At 40.8% G+C, this 20,712-nt stretch overlaps 3 protein-coding genes across 4 annotated transcripts; all 3 read left to right on the top strand.

Moving 5' to 3' along the window:
* The first annotated feature begins 4,441 nt into the window (after window positions 1-4,441).
* On the top strand, window positions 4,442-8,076 carry ccna1 (cyclin A1). Its single transcript, XM_029519721.1, has 9 exons — window positions 4,442-4,581; window positions 5,854-6,001; window positions 6,124-6,343; window positions 6,443-6,558; window positions 6,685-6,911; window positions 7,053-7,257; window positions 7,334-7,447; window positions 7,545-7,678; window positions 7,847-8,076. Exons 1-9 carry the CDS (start codon window positions 4,442-4,444, stop codon window positions 7,896-7,898), a joined length of 1,356 nt encoding a protein of 451 aa, XP_029375581.1. The 3' UTR covers window positions 7,899-8,076.
* A 345-nt stretch (window positions 8,077-8,421) lies between these two features.
* Window positions 8,422-14,803, top strand: sparta (spartin a). 2 transcript variants are annotated; one of them, XM_029519504.1, is made up of 9 exons: window positions 8,422-8,523; window positions 8,659-8,842; window positions 9,046-9,796; window positions 11,411-11,605; window positions 12,063-12,216; window positions 12,430-12,624; window positions 12,865-13,026; window positions 13,147-13,237; window positions 13,427-13,953. In XM_029519504.1, exons 2-9 carry the CDS (start codon window positions 8,721-8,723, stop codon window positions 13,470-13,472), a joined length of 1,716 nt encoding a protein of 571 aa, XP_029375364.1. In that variant the 5' UTR covers window positions 8,422-8,523; window positions 8,659-8,720; the 3' UTR covers window positions 13,473-13,953. The 2 variants fall into 2 exon arrangements, with proteins under 2 accessions (XP_029375364.1, XP_029375362.1); XM_029519502.1 differs by lacking the exon at window positions 13,427-13,953 and adding an exon at window positions 13,988-14,803 and having other exon boundaries at window positions 8,423-8,523.
* Window positions 14,804-15,309: 506 nt separating this feature from the next.
* Window positions 15,310-19,264, top strand: ccdc169 (coiled-coil domain containing 169). The gene is made up of 8 exons (XM_029520109.1): window positions 15,310-15,386; window positions 15,469-15,551; window positions 15,877-15,987; window positions 16,401-16,441; window positions 17,681-17,779; window positions 18,189-18,242; window positions 18,804-18,904; window positions 19,084-19,264. Exons 1-8 carry the CDS (start codon window positions 15,310-15,312, stop codon window positions 19,262-19,264), a joined length of 747 nt encoding a protein of 248 aa, XP_029375969.1.
* The last annotated feature ends 1,448 nt before the right edge of the window (window positions 19,265-20,712 follow it).

Below are 20,712 nucleotides of genomic sequence, written 5' to 3'. Positions count from 1 at the left end.
AGTTTGTTGTTGTTTGCTGGAGGTTTCCAAACTCTTCCACTCCACATATTAAATTATTTTTCCAGTACACTGACGCTCTTCTGCAATTTGGCACGGATGATTTGGTCTCTGTGGTGTTCTCTTGGTTGACTCATGTTGCTTTGAAAACTCTGATAAATACTATTTGCCAGCTATTTTTTTTAGCACAATTAAATGTTGCTAATTGGCCTTCAACATATTGCACTTTTTGTGACAGAATAACATGTTCAAAATTAAACTTCATTCCTTTGGTGGCAAAGAGCCACCTCAAGAGGTAGAAAGCCACCTTTTTGTTTTGCTTCATTGTCATTTCTTGTCCTGAAATTAGTTTGTTAATCACTTTTCCCCAGCCCAGATGTTTTAGTAGCAAGCCACTGTTGCGACCAGGCGGCCCTGAAAAAGACACCATGCCTGGGGGACATATTATACCTTCTTGCCATATGTACGCAACAATAACTGAAGCTCTCAGCAAGTAGTTCCTTCACAAAATTTTTTTCCATGGGGTGTTTGACTTATTTTGTCAAGCACACATGTGCGTGTAATGCATAACTGACAGAGAAGGAGAGCAGACTACACCAAAAATACAAGACTCTCCACTGGATCAGCAGGTTCCTGAGCTGTCAGAGTTGAAATCGTCCAAATATCTAACAATATTGTAATGCATGATGATGTGTTTTCCCAGACCGTTTACAAACCTGGTTGTACAATTACTTACCTCATCTCATGCTACGATGAGAATCGAGGATTGTGGGCACAAGAGACTGAAAATAGCTCTCCTGGCATCTAAATGTACCATCAGCAAACAAATCTCCCCCAAAACATGCCACAGGGATTCTGTTGAGTCTTACGTTTGGCTCCAGTTGTGCTCTATCTACTTCTCTTCCTGCAAACAATGGTGGGAAACTTGGATAAATCTATTATCTCCCAGGTTGCTCTGCAGTTTTTTTTTTGTGTTTTTTTTTTTTTTTTTTTTGGGTAAACGAACACTGATGGAGCACTTTTTGAGCTCAGCCATGCTCACTCCCGACAGGGGCAAACCAAGTTAACGAAGGTGGAGCTAAGAGATGAGATATCTCCATCTTCAGTTGGGTAGATACTCCTGGATGGCACAATATCATAGAGGTGAAGTTCAAACCTTCAGCCCATCTGGCCGCAGCGTGCCACCACCATGCATCAGGCTAATGAAATGGCAGCAGCCCAACATTATCTGTCAAAAGCAATCTGCGTCTGCTTAGGGACTAAGTGGAAATGAGGAAGAGGGAATGAAAAGGACAGAGGAAGACAGCAAGCCTCTGTGTCCCCAGAGCAGGTGCTATGTTTGTGTTTTTGTGAGTAGGTATGAATGTGTGCGTACATGACTCAGTCTCTCCGCTCAGCACAATGTGGACAGATATCGATTTTACTCTGAGAGGAGAAAATAGCCACAGCAGGCAACCTCCTCCTCTGTCTCTCCTGGACCAGATAGGTGAGGATATTTCATTGGCTCTGTGGTAGAACAAAGTTCCATTGCATCTTATCTGTCGCAGAGAAAATTACACACTGAACCGCCTCTGTTATTTCATCCTTTTTTTTTTGGTTTTTGTGTCTCTCTCAGCCTTTGCACTTGGGGTAACTGGTATTGATATCTATTTCAGCTCCACAGACCGAAATTTCACACTAACAAGGTGAAAAGCTGCACAGTGTTGCGAATTTGTGCTCAGCATACACACACACAGTGGCAGCTCCGTAAGAAAAGGGTGAAGAGCGGCTGAGAGAATTGATCATCATCATTGACTTCATGATCTCATTTCCAGATAATTGCGCATGTAATCTTGCAAAAAATTTGATTCTGTTCAAATGAAAGCAGCTATTTTGTCATGATGTTTACCCCGTGATACCAAAATTGATTCCAAGCAATATTGTGTCGCATGATTTTAAAAATTCATTCTCCAGCATTCTCCAGTAGAGCTTTGATATTGGTCTAGAGATGCAACAGGGAGAGACTAAACAGCTCATTGGCACATCATGCTCATAGTACGTGATTATTATTATGTTTGTTGTGGCACTGGCATTACGAAGTTACCTGAATTAAATCGAAAGTTTCAGTCAAGCAAATATATGACTACCTTTTTCTCTCTGCTGTGGTGTGAAAGTTCACGTGCAAATCATGAAACATTACTCTGAAAATATTCGTTTTGTGGTTTTGCTCTGGTAGAAATGCTTTGAACCTGCCTAATTAAAGATGTATTCCTACCAGCTAACCTTCCACTGGGGAGTAATTTATGGATTACTGCATGATTATAAAACCTCTGGGGGGGGGGGGTGTACCTCTTAATATAGACAGCGTTCACATTTGTTTTCTTAATTATCTGGCATTTGCACTAAAACACCACATCTGCATAAAACTATAATCCAACCAGATTAGATGTAAATTTTTAAACATGTTATTCTGGGTAAATGAGGGTAAATATGGTAAATACATCATATAAAAAAAAAACAACACATGTGAAGGAGCCTTTCATCAAATCCAGCTGTTGTGAAAATATCGGATCTGATGGTTGGCAGGAAGTTCAAAAAGCAACCTTGTGACCAAAAGGTTGCAAATTGGAATCCTTAATCCCTCATCGCTCCGCTGGAGCTGCTCAGCAGAGGCAGCACCATGTCAAGACTGCAGTTAATGCCCCAGACTCCTCCCAAATCCATATACCTGCCCCTCTGCTTTACTCCCTGTGGTCCTCCGTCAAATAATAATGATAACAATCATCAAACTGATAATAATGAGTCTTGTCAGACAGTGCACATGGTTTGCAGTCAAAGGGAGATACACGCTTAAGTTGGAGCAAGAGTCACGGCTGTATTTTAATCAGCTGAATATTTCAATGGTTTGCACCATCTCCTCCCCTGAGGAGATTGGCTGAGCAAAGGTTCTGTGATGTTTTGTAGAATTAGACATAACAGGGTCACGTAGTCACATGATCACTGATACATATATCCAGAAGTATTCCTGTTATTTCTGCTAATGTGTCTGCAGCCCCAGTGTTAGACTCTGCTCGTATGTGGTTGCATAATATGACAATCTGACAACGAAGAAAACATGTAATTGATATGATGTGGCTTTTCTGCTGATCAGCTTTTACCACTGAAGAGAAAGTCTGCCACCTGATGGACGATGAAGAACTTGCAGTTTCCTTGCAGGTGTCTCTCAGACAGAGTGACTTTGTTATATCAGACGATGAACAATATTTTCACTATCCTTAGGTGCATGGTCCGTTTTGCACTGTAAGTGTTATTGACTAAAATGATATGACAGAATGCTGAGGAAAATGTATTTCTTCTTTTCCCGTGCTATTTTCCTCTTGACTGGCCCTGTTGCTCATTAAAAGGAGACAAGTCTCCTTTTTTTTCTCCATTATGAGTTTTCCCCCACTGATTACAGCTCACCATTTAACCCCAGCAGCAGATATAACTGACAGCTGGACATTCATCCAGAAGAAGCAACGCATTCCTCCTCAGTGATCTGCATTTTGAACAGCCGGGCAGTTAGTGGCCTAAAAACAAAATCCATCTTTTCAAGCAGACCATCACCAGTATGATAAACATGCAGCACCACTTTAATAATAACATGTGATGCAAACCCTGGAGCAGTTTCCAGTGACTGAAACAGGAAGACAAACGGGACAGAGATACAGCGTAGTTGCAGAACACTGCGGTGTGCAGCTCTGGATAAATGAGCCATTTATCACAATGTTTTGGCTCTTCATTATTTCATCTGTCTTTTTTGGTAGTTTTTTTTTTTTTTTTTGAGCATCAAACCACAGGCAGCGGACTCCGTGATGTCACCACTCTTGTCACTGACACTAGACAAACACAGCTCTGGAAGCCAACTCGGCACTTCTACATGCTGCCTTCTAAACTAAAGCCCATCCTATCACCACACTTCCTGCCCGACGACTCACCAGCAGCCAGTGTGTCGTTTCATGACACGTGCACTACCTGTCAACAGTCTGAACACACAATCTCGTTCAAAAGAATAGGAAAGTGTGTCCAAAGTTTTGACTGGTAGTGTAGACAAAAGCTTTTCTTCGGATCAGTCTCTGCTGGTTTTAAAGAATCTGCAACATGCGGCTGTTTTAAAGCTGCATGAGATGGGAAGCTGTTGAGTGCCAAATAAAATTAATGCCATCATGATTGCGTCTCAAAGTTGCCGTATTATTTCTAAATTGCTGTTTTAAGAGGACATTTTAAACCATTGTGTTGGTCATAACATGGCAACTTTGTGCGCTGAGAATAACATTTGGATGTGCAGTATATATATATATGTGTGTGTGTGTATTGTTCCAGATGAAAAGAAGAGTCATGTGAAGTCATGTTGGAGGACTCAGGTCCATAAAGAGATCAGGTCTGATCCCAGCACTCTCTCTGTTTCAGGTAAAGCCAAACTGGGATGTCGGCGTCTGACGTCACCGGCAGCGTCTGCGTCTGGACACGTGATTGGCTGAAGAGGCCGCCAGGAAAACAGCTGATCACTTCAAAAGGTAACCTGCAGAAAACTTCCTCCGCGGACAACACCTCCAGGAAGACGCTGTAAGTGGCTTTTACTCACAGCCAGAGGTTGCTGTTTGTCGTGAACTTATTATTATTATTATTATTATTATTATTATTATTATTTCCGCTGAGGCGGTCTGCGGTCACCTCAGGATCGGTTGCGGTGATGTCCGGCTCTCTTTGGCAGCTGATAACGTATTTTAATGCAGAAATCGTTAAAGGAGACTTTTCTCTGTGCCACACTGAAGTCACACGTTGAGTTTGCAGGTGTTTTCTCTCCTCGTTTGTCTCAGATTGTGTTTCTTTTCCATGGCCTTTCATAAATCCTTGTAACCATGGTAATGATGCTTCCGGCCCCGTCGACACCAGACAACCGGAACTGATGAGATTTATAGCAGACCTGAGCACCTCATTTCACCGAGTCTGTTGAAAATTTATTTCATTGCTGAATATATATATAATAAAAAAAAAAAAGCTAATTCTGTTTTCCCACACATTTTCCCAGACATGCGTAAAATTGGAACAAATTTCTTCTGTTTCTGCTTGTATCCTTTACCTGCACATCTGAGAGCAGGTAAAGGATGAAGAAAACGATTCCCATAATTAATAAATCATTTCATTCAAACAGATTTGTCAAACATTTACTGTTCCCATCCTCTCAGATGTGATGACTGCATGTTCCTCTCTGTTATATTTGGTAGTACATTGAAGAACTTTGGGATTTTAAATGCAAATAAGTTGTTCGAACTCATCCCAGTGAAGTCACTGTGCATGTTTTCTGATATTTTCTGATGTAATAATTAATTATTAACTGTAAATGTTTTGCTGTAGTTATGGGAACCATATTTCTTACATAACTAGCTGTGGGCTCCAACTTTTTTATTTTTTAATCCTGAAAAGTAAAGCAGTCTTTTCTGTATGACTTGTTGCCAGTTACTCAGTGTACATCTTTGAGATGTGACTTAAATTTCTCCCCAATTTGAAGAATCCAGTACCTACAGTGAGTCCAAATTGCTTCATTTCTAATTGCCTGCATTTTCAATCATTTTACAACCATTCAAATGTATCTTCCAGCCTCTTTTGGTTCCTGACTCCTACATGCTGGGAACAAGTTTCTACAGACCAGGGACCGAAGTTTTGGAATGCAATGCAATGCCTTTTTGGGTGTATATGTAATGATTTAGGTGTCTTAAATTTAAAATTCAGTTTGTATCCCTGTTGCTTTGCTCTTGCTTTTACCATGTTGCTTACTTTCTTCTTCTTCTTCTTCTTCTTTTTCTAACTTCTTTCTTCATTTAAGATGAACTTCAGTACAACTGCCCACTTTGGCAGTCACATCAGCAAAGTAAAAGGTCCACCCTCAGGCAAGAGCGATGCTTCACAGCTGCAGAGAACCAAGCAGAGGACGGTGCTCGGTGTCTTGTCTGAGAATGAGCAGCGCGGCCGATCTCTCAGCAAAGTAAGGCTGAATGATGCAGACGGTGGCATTAAATCTGAGTGATTCTCGTTTCAGTGCCCCCTCACAGAACTGTCACATTCTGGCTTCATTTGACATTCATGCTTACTCGTTTTTCACCACAGGGAAGTCAATTTTACAAATGCAGTTCGCTCTCAGACAGCTCTCAGCACAACTTTCTTGGCTGTACCTCCAGTTCCAGCCATGATGTGTATGTTGAAGAGGCTTGTGAAGTTGTTCTTGCAGCCTCTGGTCAAGAAGTGGTTTCAGACAGCCGTTACAGAGACACTGAAACTGGTGCCCTGCAAAACGAAGGGTTAAGACTCCTGCTGGAGCTTAGTTCAAGTGAGTTTTCCCTCTGCAAAAAACATCTGTCAAGCTTACCAAGATGTTCTTCTGACTTTGCCTTTATGGTTATCACTCAGCTGCTGTTTACTCATGCAGGTTCATGTCTAGATGCTTCTTTACGGTCTGAAAATGATGAATCCATGATGTCAGAGGAGGTGCTGTGTGTGTCTGATTATGCAGAGGAAATTCACTGCCACCTGAGGGAGAGTGAAGTGTGACATTATCTTAACTATGAGCAATGAATGTTTTCTATCATGTTTCAGCATTAAATACATTGCGGCTGTGAACTAATACTGATGCAAATAGCTCACAAGAACTACTTTCATTTCTGATACCAGCTGAGGTTAAGGTCATTGCCAGGCTACTTAGAGAAACATCCAGAGATCACCAGTGGGATGCGGGCCATCTTGGTGGACTGGCTGGTGGAGGTTGCCTCGGAGTACAAGCTTCGCTCTGAAACGCTGCATCTTGCTGTCAACTATTTGGACCGTTTTCTCTCCTGCACAACATACGTAAAACGGAACAAGCTGCAGCTGGTTGGCACAGCTGCATTACTGGTCGCTTCGTAAGCACACGTTTAGGTTTCTAAGTGATATTTTTACTGTCCAGTCTAACACTCATAGAAAGAATAATACCTTATGAAGTGGTGAGTTATCCCTAACTGATGGTGATTTTTTTTTTTGATATCTGATTTTTCACCGCCTAGAAAATATGAGGAGATCTTCCCTCCCGAGCTGAATGACTTCGTGTACATCACAGACAGCACCTACACCAAGAAGCAGCTGATTCAAATGGAGCATGTTCTCCTGAGAGCGCTGGCCTTCAAGATGGCCGCACCCACCACAAACCAGTTCCTTCGCCTTTTCATGTCCATCCACTCCATCTGTGCCACCACAGAGTGCCTGGCCATGGTGAGGGAAAGCCAAACAACTGCCCTTACAAGCATAGTTTTTCATTTCCCTTGATTGACCTTTTATCTGCCTCTAGTATATAGCTGAGTTAAGCCTACTGGAAATTGAACCATTCCTGCTGTACAAGCCATCCTTAGTGGCTGCTGGAGCCTACTGCCTCGCCAGCTACACTGTAAATAAATCTCTCTGGGTATGTTCATTCAGATCATTGTATTAAATGCTAAAAGTTAATCTTATCATTAGGCATTAGACTTTTTGTTTTTAAAGTCATTGTTTTCATTTCTTAGCCTGGTCCCTTGTGTGCCTTTACTGGCTATTCCATGGCTGATATTGCACCGTGCCTGACTGACCTCCACAAGCTACACATCAATGCGGCAAATCATCCACACCAGGCTATCCGGGAAAAGTATAAGAGTTCAAAGTAAGGCATAAATTCTTGTTTGATAATACAGTTTTTCTAAGACAACCTATTTAAACTATGGGCCTTTAGGCTTGTTGATAGCTGTTGGTAGCTGGTCTCAGTTGTTAATGCATCCCAGGGCGCAATATTATACCTGTAATTGGATCTCTGCCATCTCTCTATTTACAGATATTCTCATGTTTCATGCATCACTTCACCAGCTGTTCTGCCTCTCTTATGAATCACATCTCCACCCTTTTTCTGACGTTTCTGACAGGACATAATTAGACTGGGAACTGATTGTACTGCCAATCCCATACATGCCGCTCCCCTCAGCACACTTTATCACCTTTTTTCTTTTGGTTTAGGCAAATGTAAAAATTTTATATTTACAATTACATATACGATATGCATCTAATACTTGCTGATATTTATGCAAGAGGTTGTTCAGGCTGGTATGTCAACACAACAAAATTCATGTTTAATCATGAATTATGGACTAATTTTGTAGAGTTCTTTTAAAAATATGAATAATTTTATTTTTATTAACTTTATTTACCACATGTCATGTCTGTGTGTAATACCACATGCCGTTCTAAATAAAGTTTTTATTGAAACGAATATTACTTATGCTTGCGGCTGTGTGTTTTATTTTGAAAGGGTTGGCCGGAAGCCGTTAATTGACACACTGATTATTCTGCTGCTCATCAGGTTTAATAAGTAGAAAACTGGACCGCATGTTGATATACATAGGGGCATTTTCACAGCTTTGAAAACACAGAAGAAGTCACGGAAAGTGAATTGAAGTCCCTCGGAAAACATCGGTAAATTTTCAGGTTTATTTCCTTCGTGAAGTTCTGCTGAAGGTGAGTGAAACTTCAGATGTGTCATTTTAACGCCTGTTGGTTCATGCATTCAATAAAAAGCTGTGTAACAACAGGAATGCATCAATATAGATATTTTTAATGTAAGTCCCGCCTGAATGAAAGCTTGTTGTTCAGGTTAAACCAGATGTGGGTGTGACTTCACTCGGGCCGTTTGTCCACAATGACATTTTATTCACATGAACTCATCTTTCTTCTCGGGACTCGTTCACGACATCTCTTCCAGTGCTGAGGACACCGAAGTTGTTTGTCTCTGTGTGTGTAAACCACACCGACCTTTTCTGTTCACACCTGATTTCAGGTACATCATTCTCCACTCACTGTTCTGACTTTTTATCGATGTCATTGGTAATAATTAGAATAGAAACTGTTGGCAGCTGATGACTTAATATTTCCTATTTAACATTTACCTTTTGGATAACAGTGTGGAAACATGTTTTTGGTGATGACTTGAAGTTGACTGTGTGTCCACCCTTTTCTTTCTACACCCTGTGTGTTTCTCAGCATGGCTGAGCCTGCTGAGCTGCTGATCATAAAGGACCAGTATGAGTTGGCGTATCATTGCCTCAGTTGTGGATTGATGGCTGAAGAGGCCGGGGATAGAGCGAAAGCCCTGGAGTATTACAAGAAGGGCCAACAGCACCTTACTCATGGAGTGCAAGTTCCCACCGGGGGCGAGAGGCACCAGGGAGTGGCTTGGGACACGGCGAGGCAGCTTCAACAGAAAATGAAGAACACTCTGAGCACTGTCAACACCCACCTTTCTGACCTGGAGACCTCTCAGCTGACAACAGGAGGCCAGAGGGACAGACTGTTGATTGGTCTACCTCAGCCTACCCATAGCCCTCTGCATCATCTGTACCCCACCATACACCCCACCGTCCAGGACACAACACCGACACTCCCCGACAGACCTGCTTCCCCCGCTCTTCCACCCAGACGCACACTCCCTGCAGTGGCCCCGATGGCTCAGTCGGGGGACCAGCCTCCAGCGTACACACCAATCCCAACTGATGGCCACCGCAGCCTGGCTTATGGTATTGTTGGAGGTGGCCTCGAGTCAGGAAATCCAACTGGACCAAGGTCAAAACAAGATGGAATCGAGCTGCTTTACGTTCCCACGGGGGTGCAGATGTTTTTTGTGGCACCCAACGGACAGGTCAGCTCCCTGTCAAACCCAGGGTACCTTCGCATCATTGCATATGACAGCGAAAACAAGGTTTCGGCAGCAGGAGCACCAACAGCATTCCTACATGTAAGTTTACAGTTTGTTGTCATAATTTTATACCATAACTTGAATGTCTGAAGTGTCAGCACAGCATTTTCTCTGTATCCTATGGAGGTGTGAACACCAGGCTTCCCCAGGTGAAATCACTTAATCAGTATTAGGCCAGTTTTATAATAAATTGAGTCATTAACTTGGTCCACATGAGTCATTTTCTGCTTACGAATGATGCTGTTGCCTTGGTGATGTATTCTCATCCATCCTAACAGATTGAGTTTGACAGCACAAGCACGTGGGATAGTAAAACGTAGCTGAGCTTTAAAAAAATTAACTTGCATGCTGCATTTTATTTATGGTGTAGTTGTCTTAATTTATCAGTTCGTTTGATGCCTAAAACCTCACGAAACAGTGAAAAGCAACACTTCCTGGAGCCAACATAGATGAGATAGATGATAGATCAAGTCAATCGATGATTTCAAACACAAAGATACTCAGTTTGTATTGTACACATGAAGAACAAGAAAGAGGAATTTTTTTAGGCATTTTTGGTTCATCAGTTATACATTTTTCACTGAAATAGTTATCAAGCAATTTGAAGTCAGTTCAATTAAATTATTGTCTGTCTGCTCTTAAAGATTAAAACATTATATTTTTCTTTCTTACTTACAAATGTATTTCAATGATGTGACATGAAACGCAGCTTTGGTGGATTTTATTGAGGTGTTTTGTTGCATTTGATGCCTTTTTAATTTTATTTTTTTTTTTAAAGGAGAATTTCTCTACCTCTCGCTGCATAATCCCTGTTTTAGTTTTGAAGTATTAGCAAAAAGTGCTTATGACTTATATATCTAAAGCTCACATCACTAAGTATGACTTTATCAGCTCTGATCTAACTCTTACCCTGACAGCCAGGTACTTCAATTTAATTATGCTTGTTTTGAGTCAATTTAAAACTTGTAAACAACAATAATATATTCTGTCACCTCCACAAAAGACGTATTATGCCACGCTGTATACTGAAGTCTACCCCATGACTCCGTTTCCTATCACACCAGGCTGGTGGGCCGCTCTCCTGTATTCTGGCCCTGCTTTGTTTCCCAGCAAGACAATAGGCCCATTAACAGATGACTCTGCGCTTCTGTTGTGCTGCCGGTCAGTGCCCTGCACCCTCACGGGGGTCATTCTGTCAGGCAGCATACCAGTGACACGATACAGCAGCAAGTCTGTATCTAGATTATGTCAATATGGATGACCTGAAATGAGCCCTGATGCAGCTAAACTCCTGTAAAGTATCTTTGACTACACAGGGGACACATGGTATTTCTTTTACAAAAGAAATAAATCAACATAAGGTGACACTAAACTGCCCTTTCACGTATGAAGTTAACCAGGCGGGGATTTATTTTCTGCAAAACTCTTATCATGTTGAGAATAAGGAGTCAACAGAAGGGTTTCTGTCAAATTTCTGAAGTCTGAAGTCGTTGCCATGAATAGTGGAAGTGAATGTCAGTGATTTTAATTTAAATTGGTTACATTCAGCAATCAGCTAGAATGAATACAACCTCCCTGGTAATGACAGTCCAAATCATGAGGCTTTCATTATTTCCAATCTTCTTATTTATGTTGTTTATTTGTGATTAAAAGGTGTGCGACTGGCTGTACCCACTGACCACAGACACTCCAGTGCTGTTGGCCAACTCTGGGATATATATGTTCCCCGACTCTTTGGCGGAGACCCCAGGGTGCTTTGTGGGCATAGTGTTGTCATCTGAACTGCCCGCTGCCGACCAAGAGATGTTTCAGGACCTCCTGTCACAGCTGGCAGAACTGAGGATCCAGGTCAGTCTTTACTGTTGGGATAGATGGGCTGGAATGTGTGTGGGTGGAGCAAATGCTTCAGTAAGGTATGTTTAGGGTGTTTCTAACTGAGATGCCTCAAAGTCTCAAAATCTATTCAGAGTTTGTTTAAGTTCCTGACTGCTACAGATAATTTTGTATTTGCAATGCTCCCTTCTTGTCCTTTGGTAATAAGGTGTGCTGCTGTTAAAACTGAAATCTCACTTTGTACTTCCTAGAGCCCAGAGAGATAAAGATAAAACTGGCACACTGTGTGTATCTATAAACATTACTGTCTGGAGTGCAACAGCCTGATCACACAACAAACTATTTTAATGTTATGAGTAAAAACATGTCTGGCTGTATTTGACCTATTTAGGTAAATACACATTAAAAATAAATATATAATCTGCCCTCTCATAATAAATGTTGAGTATTTGACTTGATATTTTCCTGACAGGGCCCAGGGGGGGCAGAACCAGAGGTCGTCAATCTGAGTATGAAAGTCCCTCTCGGACCCCCACAGGACAAAAAAGGACTGACAGTGCCAACTGAGAAGGATAAATTACTGCTTCCTGGATGGAGTGAGAAGATGTCCCACGGAATTTTGTCAGGTGTGTGTGAGGCCTAAGAAATCAACCCCAAAATCTAAACAAAATATCCTTACACAAAGTAGTACACAGTATTTGAATACATGTCTAGAAAAACTACCACTAGATGGTGATGTTTACAAATGCAACAAGCGTTCCCGGTGCACAGTGATATTCAACAACCATGTAGGCCAGTCCTGATGTACATTTGCCAACTAAAAATATTTCTGTTTTTAGGAGCGACAAAGTTGAGTGAAGGGTTGGCAAAAGGAGCAGAGGCCACAGGTAGAGCCATCCAAAAAGGAGCAGCCAAGCTCCGGGACCACATGACACCAGAGGACACGCCTTCAGAAGTCAGCCCCAAAGTCAACAAAAGCCTGCAGGTGGCGAAACAGGCCACTGGAGGTGCTGTACGGGTCAGCCAGTTTTTGGGTAAAGACTTAAAACATTACATGCAAAAAATCTGCATGTAAAATGCAAAGAACGTGGTCCAAAGTTTTGTTTTAAATGTTTTAAAAAGATTACGTTACGATGACACCCTTAAGCTGAAGAAAACTCAGATTTAGAAAGTAAATGCTTGATTTACTTTTATTTCTTTGGATTCTAGTTTCTGGGGTTGTAAATTAATATGGCTATGGTTTGCTTTCCTTGTGTAACTGTGTATATGTACAGTTGATGGAGTGAGTACAGTGGCAGGACATGTGGCTGAGAAGGTGGCGCCCCATGTGAAGAAACACGGTGCTAAGCTGATCCCAGAATCTATGAAGAAGAGCAAAGAAGGCCAGGCCTCCAACGTGGATGGAGCCAAATTAGTGGCAGCCAGCGGTGTACAAGGTATACGCCAACAGGGGATAATCTTATCCTCATATATCCTTGTACATGCTCGTAGTCCTCCCCACATTGTTTATTATACATGTTTCGAGGAACTCAGTGTTTTATTTGCATCCAAACCAGGTTTCTCTACTGTTTGGTCGAGTCTGGAGGCCGGCGCCAAGCTTGTTGGTAAAAGTGTTGTAGACGAGACCGTCACAACTGTGAAGTACAAGTAAGCAAAAGTTATTTTATCACAGATGTACTTGAACATTTCCAATTTCTGCTTCTTGATCAAAAGAAAATTTCTAATAATTCATAAATTATCATAGACCTTGTCTTGAGCCTGTTTCTGAATCTTTTCTGTTACTGTCTTCTTGGTATGCTGGGAAACTGATCTGCTTTCACGCCTATTTCTTTTCAGATTTAGGGGCTTAGAGAATCTATTAAAAATGTCCAGCAACAAATGACTCCACTGGGAAATAAAGGCAACGACTTGTTAAATAACTACTGACCCTGCATAACCCTTCTGTGTACCTTCTTCTCACTAACACAATCATTCAATCAATCAAGTCAGAAAATAAACCAAAATTAGATGCAATTAAAAACTAATACAACTTACACATAAATTGACTTTTTGGATTTATTAATATCTGGACAATATGTGTTTTGGTTTCTTTTTTGACTTGGTGTAGTTGTATTCTCTGGTTGGTGTCTTTTGAGGTCTGTCCATTTGAACTACATCTGACTATCTGGTTCTTTTGGGTGGCAATGCTCTTGCTGTTCTTGCTATCTGTAGGCCTTTCTTTCACTTCGTTACTAATAAAACTGCTGCACTGTATCACACGGCTATGTTTTTGTTTATTTTTAATTATGGTGTGTTGGCATGTATGGCAACAGAACAAATATGACAAACTTGCTCCTTATTTATTTTCTTACATCAAATCACTCTTTTCCTAACTCTGCCATATTATTCATGGTGAAGGTACGGTGATGATGCAAGCCAAGCTACAGACACGGCACTGAAGTCTGTAGTCAATGTTGGTGTGGCTGCACACAACATTGACAATCTGGGCATCAAAGCCTTCCTGAAGACAACAGGGAAGGAGACAGCCAAAGTCATGGTCAAAGGCCATGGGGGACAGTCAGCAGAAGCTGAAGGGAAGGGTGTGCAGAGACAAGAAGATCAAGCAGAGACTGATGGAGAAAGAAGAGCAGGAGAAGAGAAAAAGTTGAAAAAATAGATTGCAATGCTTTACTGGAAGGTGTCAAAAAGACGAGTGACTACCTCATTTGCATTTTTCCCCCCACATAAAATTAGTCAATATTTTTATTCTTGTATTAATTGTGGTTCTAAAAAAATTTTTGTGACATCAAAGTGGTTTAGTGTTATTTATATTGCTATATGTTAACATTGGTTACATTGTTGTAAAGATTGTGGCGTTTTGTGGTAATATTGTAAACTTTTCATTGTATATTTATATATAACATATATTTTCTGTGTGCTTTGTATATGACAAGACTTTTAGTAGATACAGCCCATTTAAACTGATTCTGGTTTTCCCAGTCTAATTATGTCCTCTAGATTTATAACCGCAGCTGGATATGACCTACTTTAATATCTGTATGAAAGTTGTTTTTAAAAAAGTAAAGAATAGGCCTGTAAGCTGTTTATAAAAGAATAATTTTCAAGGGATATCCAAGTTGCTCTTATGGAGGTTTTTCTATTTGGAATAATAAATCAACTGCTTCCTGACAGACCATTAAAATTGAAAAAAAAAAAAAAAAAAGCCCTAACAAACAAACACACAAATTCTATTCTGAATTAGTTTCACAAAATACCTGAACGTACATGGTTTGATTTCGCTCCCATATTAATACATTGGAATTAAACCACACAAAATACTTATTTCTTCATCAGTATATTTAAATCCATTTTGCTTCAAATTTCTCCTTTGCTAGTATGAAAATGTGGATCTGTGGTGATGATGATGATGATGATGATGATGATGAGCGCCCAGCTGTGTCTTCTGGTCGGTTGTGTCACAATAAAAGGCCAAATCAAAAACAATCAACTACTTGACAGTGATTTAAAAATTTTTATATAGTGAAAAGTGGTCGTAAATACAAAGGTTTTGTAAGCGTAGGTCCATTTCGTTACAGATTTATTAATGCTGAGGTTTTAAATTTTAACCTCCCGCGGAAATTCGCTTATTTACTTCCTGCAACAAAAACCGGAAGCGGCGGTCTCCATGGAAACGGCCGGGCACAAACTTTTCCTCAGCCGGTGCGAAGTTTTCCAGAAACATGTCGGGAGAGAGCGACTACAGCAAATACGACCTGGGCCGTCTGCAGGCAGAGCTGGAGCAGGAGAGGGAGATGAAGTGAGTTCGTCTTTGTTTCGAGGTTTTCATGTGAATAAGTGGCGTTTTCTCAAACGCAGCACCGTCCGGCTCTGTGTTGCAGAGAAATGCTGCAGGTGTCCGTGTCCGACCTGCGGAGGACGATGAATGAACTGCAGGACAGACTGCACAGTGTGGACGGAGAAGGTGAGCCCTGGAAATGGAAATGTAATCACATTTGGCTCAAATGTTCGTCTTTAGTTGGACTGTTGAAGGAGACACAGATTTAACCAGCTGCACACAAGTGGCTCTTTAGAATAACACTCTTTTACAATGGTGGCTGGAAAAATATCAACCAGAGCAAATTGGAGCTAAGATTTATTAAACACCAACCAGTGACCATGGATTGGTGGACTGAGGAAGGCTATCATAATTATGTGAACCAGTCATATCATGAAGGATTAGCCGGTCCCAGTCAGCTTCACTGTTTTCTGTAATGTGACAGTTTTCTCTGTTTATTCCGATTTAACAGAAAATGAGTGGAAGACGAGGTATGAGACACAGACAGAGCTAAACGGACAGCTGGAAAGACAGATTTCACTCATTCATGAGAGACTTGAAGACCTACGAGGGAACCCCATGGGTATGTTTATGGGCTGGAGTCAGCTCTTAGTGCAGCAGCTACGTTTGTCAAGTTTTACTGGCACAAGAGCCGGATGATGGCGGGCTGACACACTGCCAATTTAAGCAAAAGTTAGTCCGGCTCTTCTGTCTCTTCTGGAAGAAAAAGGGTGTTGAGAAGGATCATTTGACGAAATTTCTGTATGTTTGGTCTTGAGTAGGATGTGCATCAGGTAATTTAATTTACATGTCTCCATTTGAAAGCTAGAGTACAAATTCTACATTATAATATTTGAATGACCTGTTTTGCTAAATATTTCTTGAAAGCACTGTCCCAAAGACTCTAATCATTGTATAAAGTCAGACATATATATGTGATACATATGCATTTTAATGCATTTATACATAATGCTCACACACTCTTGTTTTTTACAGATCGATTGGCCTCCATCCGATCCTATGATGACATGACAGTAGTGAGTGATCTGTTTTATTGTATTGGTGATAGATTGTGACTTTATATTTCCAAATGTAGATAAAAGAAAAAGATTTAAAGTTTACCTACAAGAGATCTGGTAGCGTACAGAATCTAAGATGACTTTCTTATTCAAGTGAATGAGAAAGTAATCTCAGATTTATGGAACCCACTGTAAAAAGGATAAAAGCTCACACCAGCAGAGAGAGCCAGAGACACAGAATGAGGGGAGCAGGTGGGCAGGACAGAGAAAATTTTCATGCCAGGCAGCCTCCATCCGCCTGCTGATGCAGGCTGAATAAACCAGAGTTTAATCACTGCACTGTAATCACAGGATTACAATCCATGGGAGAGTAATGCATGCTAATTACAATGCTTTAATGCGCACACACACACACACACAAACACACACCACACATGAATGAACCCCACACAAAACAGACGCTCATTAGTGTAGCCATGGAGGGACCGCATGATTGAGAACTGAAGATCTGTAGTCAAACTGTGACTGTGAAACTAAGACAGACTGAGTATGTGAGAAGAATCTAGATCCTTTTTCCATTAGTGCAGTGAGTAAATGTGAGGACAAACAGTGATGTGTGATTAATAAGTCATAAAAGATAATCACAATGTCTTGCTTGAACATATGCAGCGCTGATGATGCAGGCGCAGCTTAATAGCATCAGTGGTCATACAGCTCCTGCACCAAGCATCAGTAAATGAAGTAATTTAACAGAATATCCTCTGTGTATAAAAACTCCTTGTGTTGTGTATGAATACATAGAATCAGTGCACTCATGAATAATTTTACACACATTAAAATGCACACATGGAAATTTAACACTCGGCTCTAGCTGTTCAGAAAGTTCTTTGCCAGACTCATTCTTTAAAACTGGTACAAAAGTTACATCTATAAACCCACTGCCTAAAGTGAAACTCATTACAGCTGACGACAGATGATTATTTTGAGATCACATAAAAAGGTAGAGACTGTTCTAAACCCAGAAATGCACCAGGTCTCATTTCTCTGCGCTGTCCTATAAATCTCTTGCAACCTTGGTGTGTCTCAGCTGTAATGTGTTTTTGAATAATGTATGAGGCTAATCCATTCTTGTACTCATGTTTTCTACACTAACCTATTCTGTTATTGCTTGATCTTGGTAGATGGCACAGTCTAATTCAAGCACAAATCTGTCATTTAGACAACACAGCAGTACAACACATTTACACTTTGTTGCAGGAGACCCTGAGGCAGCGGCTGAAGCTCTTGACTGAGGAGAAGTCTGACCTCCAGAGTCAGCTGATGGACTATCATCTAAGAACTGAACAGGAGGGAAAGGTGCGGGCCTCAACTGTTCCTGTTGTTAAAGAGATTTATGTTTTATTATTTCTTATACAAGCAGCTTTAAAATTTTACAGGGAATAAATATTCCAGTTACAAATTACCATCATTAGCAGAGGATTAAAAAGGATTTGTCTGACATTTTAGTTTTGCATTCTTAATTTTTTTTAACAACCACTGATGTGAAATGGAAGCCTGACCTTTGTCCCATGCTGCTACGACCAGACCAATGTGCTCTTAGTTTAGCAATTTGGTTCTTTGTTTATTGTTCTGCTCAACTAACAGAAAGATATTAATTGAATGAAGGTTTAGCGCAGAGCATGCACAGCCTGTAATCCCTTGTTGTAATTTGTTACTCATTAACATTGGAGACTTCCTGATGGCTTCTCTCTCTTTCTAATTTCAGGCATTTCATAAAACCAATGATGAGAGACGGGCATATCTTTCAGAGATTGCTAAAGTAAGCATTCCCCTGAATCCATGTCAAGAGTGGTGATCATCACTCCTGTAGTAGCTCTCAGTCCAAGTCTGCTTGCTACGAATCATTGAATCATATTCACTGAAGAACTGCTGCCAAAGACAAGACAAGTGCAACAAGGATAGTGCACCCAATAGGACAGACTTGTGTGCTCTCTAACTCTTCTCTTTCAGGTCTAGTTAAGATTTCTCATTCATCCTCTTGTGCTGTTTTCTCAGCTGTTTTGTAATCGGTGAGTCCCTGTTCAATAAAAAAGAATTTAGTCGAGAACTTTCTGCTTTATGGTGTGACAGAGCTGGTTTCTGCAGGGCTGAAGTTAAGGCAGCTGCAAGGACACTCAGCCACATCTCTCTCTTAACATTTTAGAAACAAAATTATGTTTGAAGTAACACGTGACAGCATATGACTGGTTAATGCCTGATGGGGGCGAAAACACTCTTACATTCATTTATACATTAAAAGCACCTACAGCAACAATGTCATATTTATGGGTCTGGTGTTAACTTCCTGTAATGAGTGTAAATTAACTGTTCCCTCCCACAGCTCTCCTCTACTCTTGAAGCTCACAGACGACACTACTCCACTCAGCCGCAGAGGGCACTAGACGGCAAACTGAGGAACTCATTGAAGCACAGCATTAACAGGTGATGCACGCTATAAAGTGTACAATTAATCAGTGAATTAAAAAAAATAAAATCCTTCAAATCAATTGAACAGAGTTAAAGTCATACAGAAAAGATGTTGTCAAACTCAAATTTCCTGTGTAAAGTGATGTGTTTCATCACCTCTTGTACTTCTCTCACTCTCATCTTTTGGTACATAGAGAGAAGACAACCAGCAGGAAGTTACAGGCCGACGCTAAGGAAGAAGAAGATGGAGGAGGAGGAGGAGGATCACCTGTGAAAGGTGGTTTTGGTGTAACAGCAGAAGGAAGAGATGAGAAGAAATGTCATAGGGCCAGCAGGTTACCCACCTTGAAACACTACCTAAAGCAGAGTCCCTAACCTGCGCCGGGTGATATAAACTTTTATTTTAAAGAAAACACAGGTCCTCTGGACACAATGGAATGATTTTAATTCAGATATTCATGACTGCTGACTGTGAAGAAACAATGCAGTACCGGGTAGTTTTCCACCCATGTGCCACAGTTAGTATTGTAATTGTTTATTTAATACAATACAGTGTTACACTAAAGTCAAGGTTTAAAATGTCACATCTACAGTGAAGTAAGTTTTCTTCTTCGTAAGGATAAAAGGAGGGAGAGATATTACAGGCTATGGGTGTAGTAGGTCATCTGCTAATTTGCTAGAAGCCTGCTGAGCCTGACACCTCTTGTGTCAATGCAGTTTGTTTTTTTTTTCACAAACCACCTACAACTTGCATTACGCAAGCAGCATCACATCCACCATGATGCAGTCACCCCCATCTCACCCACTGACCACCCTCATAAATGTGGGTGTGAGAAATCTTTTTCCAAATGAGATGCAGTGGTGAATATGACAAGTGCTAGACCATGTTTCATTTGTGTTGGTAAAGGAGTGTGGAGGATGGCTTCAGTTCTTGTCAGCCTCATAACACAGAACTGAAATAGTATCTCATAACAAAGGACATGGTCTTGTTGGTAAACCAGTATGACTCCATCACTCTGTCTTCTCCATTTTGCATATAACAGTTTTTTATGGACCAATTGGACTTTGAATTCTGTGAGTGAGTGCATAATCTCGGGTCAACCAACCACCAATTTTATTCTGATAACTCTGATACTCTGAACTTCTGATAACAATTCAGAATGGTGAATTATTTATAATTCATTTTATAACTTTACACCCAAGACAGGGAGTGTGTTGCACCCTAATTATCAGTTCATTCCTTCAATAAAACCATTCCCAAAAGTATTATCTGCCCAAACCAAATGCTTTAAATTCCAACTACTGATTTTGACTTAACAGACCAAAGTAACTGGAACAGCACAGAGTGAGCTGTGTTTTGCTGTTATGTCTGATACTGTGTGGCTGGCTGGTCTGGTGTATATAATCCTAAATGCACTGCACTGACGGGTTGTTTGTCTTAGATTAATGACTTAATTTGAAGATAGCCAGTCCATGTTGCCTTATAAAAGAGTGAGCACATTTGCTGCGTGCCACTCTCTCTTCATCTTACCTCTCTTTCTCTCGGTTTCATGCACAAGCTCATTCGCTGCATCCTGCTTGCTACTGCTGACAGGTGATACATGGTGACAAATGACTACAGTATCTGCCAGAACACCATGAATCACACCACTACTGCCTGCTCATACTAATTCAGCTAACTCTTCGATCTGCACTCGGCATGCATGCAAGTGCATGTGCGTAAAGTTTGATTTGTTGGACTTTAAATTCTGTGATTTTGTGACCCAGCATAAAGATATTGGATTCCTAAGAATGGAAAAAGCATCTCTGGAGGATCTGTCAAC

Source organism: Echeneis naucrates, chromosome 14 (genome assembly GCF_900963305.1).
Source record: "Echeneis naucrates chromosome 14, fEcheNa1.1, whole genome shotgun sequence".
Taxonomy (NCBI): domain Eukaryota; kingdom Metazoa; phylum Chordata; class Actinopteri; order Carangiformes; family Echeneidae; genus Echeneis; species Echeneis naucrates.
This window is presented reverse-complemented; position numbering and strand designations above follow the sequence as displayed.

Excerpts from the sequence above, each read along its gene's own strand:
- sparta (XM_029519502.1), top strand. The coding sequence starts at position 8,721 with ATGAACTCATCTTTCTTCTCGGGACTCGTTCACGACATCTCTTCCAGT. Across the intron at positions 8,843-9,045 it reads CTGTTCACACCTGATTTCAG|CATGGCTGAGCCTGCTGAGC; the intron begins GTACATCATTCT and ends TGTGTTTCTCAG. Across the intron at positions 11,606-12,062 it reads TGGCAGAACTGAGGATCCAG|GGCCCAGGGGGGGCAGAACC; the intron begins GTCAGTCTTTAC and ends TTTTCCTGACAG.
- ccdc169 (XM_029520109.1), top strand. The coding sequence starts at position 15,310 with ATGTCGGGAGAGAGCGACTACAGCAAATACGACCTGGGCCGTCTGCAG. Across the intron at positions 15,387-15,468 it reads GAGCAGGAGAGGGAGATGAA|AGAAATGCTGCAGGTGTCCG; the intron begins GTGAGTTCGTCT and ends TCTGTGTTGCAG. Across the intron at positions 15,988-16,400 it reads CCTACGAGGGAACCCCATGG|ATCGATTGGCCTCCATCCGA; the intron begins GTATGTTTATGG and ends TGTTTTTTACAG.
- ccna1 (XM_029519721.1), top strand. The coding sequence starts at position 4,442 with ATGTCGGCGTCTGACGTCACCGGCAGCGTCTGCGTCTGGACACGTGAT. Across the intron at positions 4,582-5,853 it reads AACACCTCCAGGAAGACGCT|TACAACTGCCCACTTTGGCA; the intron begins GTAAGTGGCTTT and ends GATGAACTTCAG. Across the intron at positions 7,679-7,846 it reads GAAAAGTATAAGAGTTCAAA|ATATTCTCATGTTTCATGCA; the intron begins GTAAGGCATAAA and ends CTCTATTTACAG.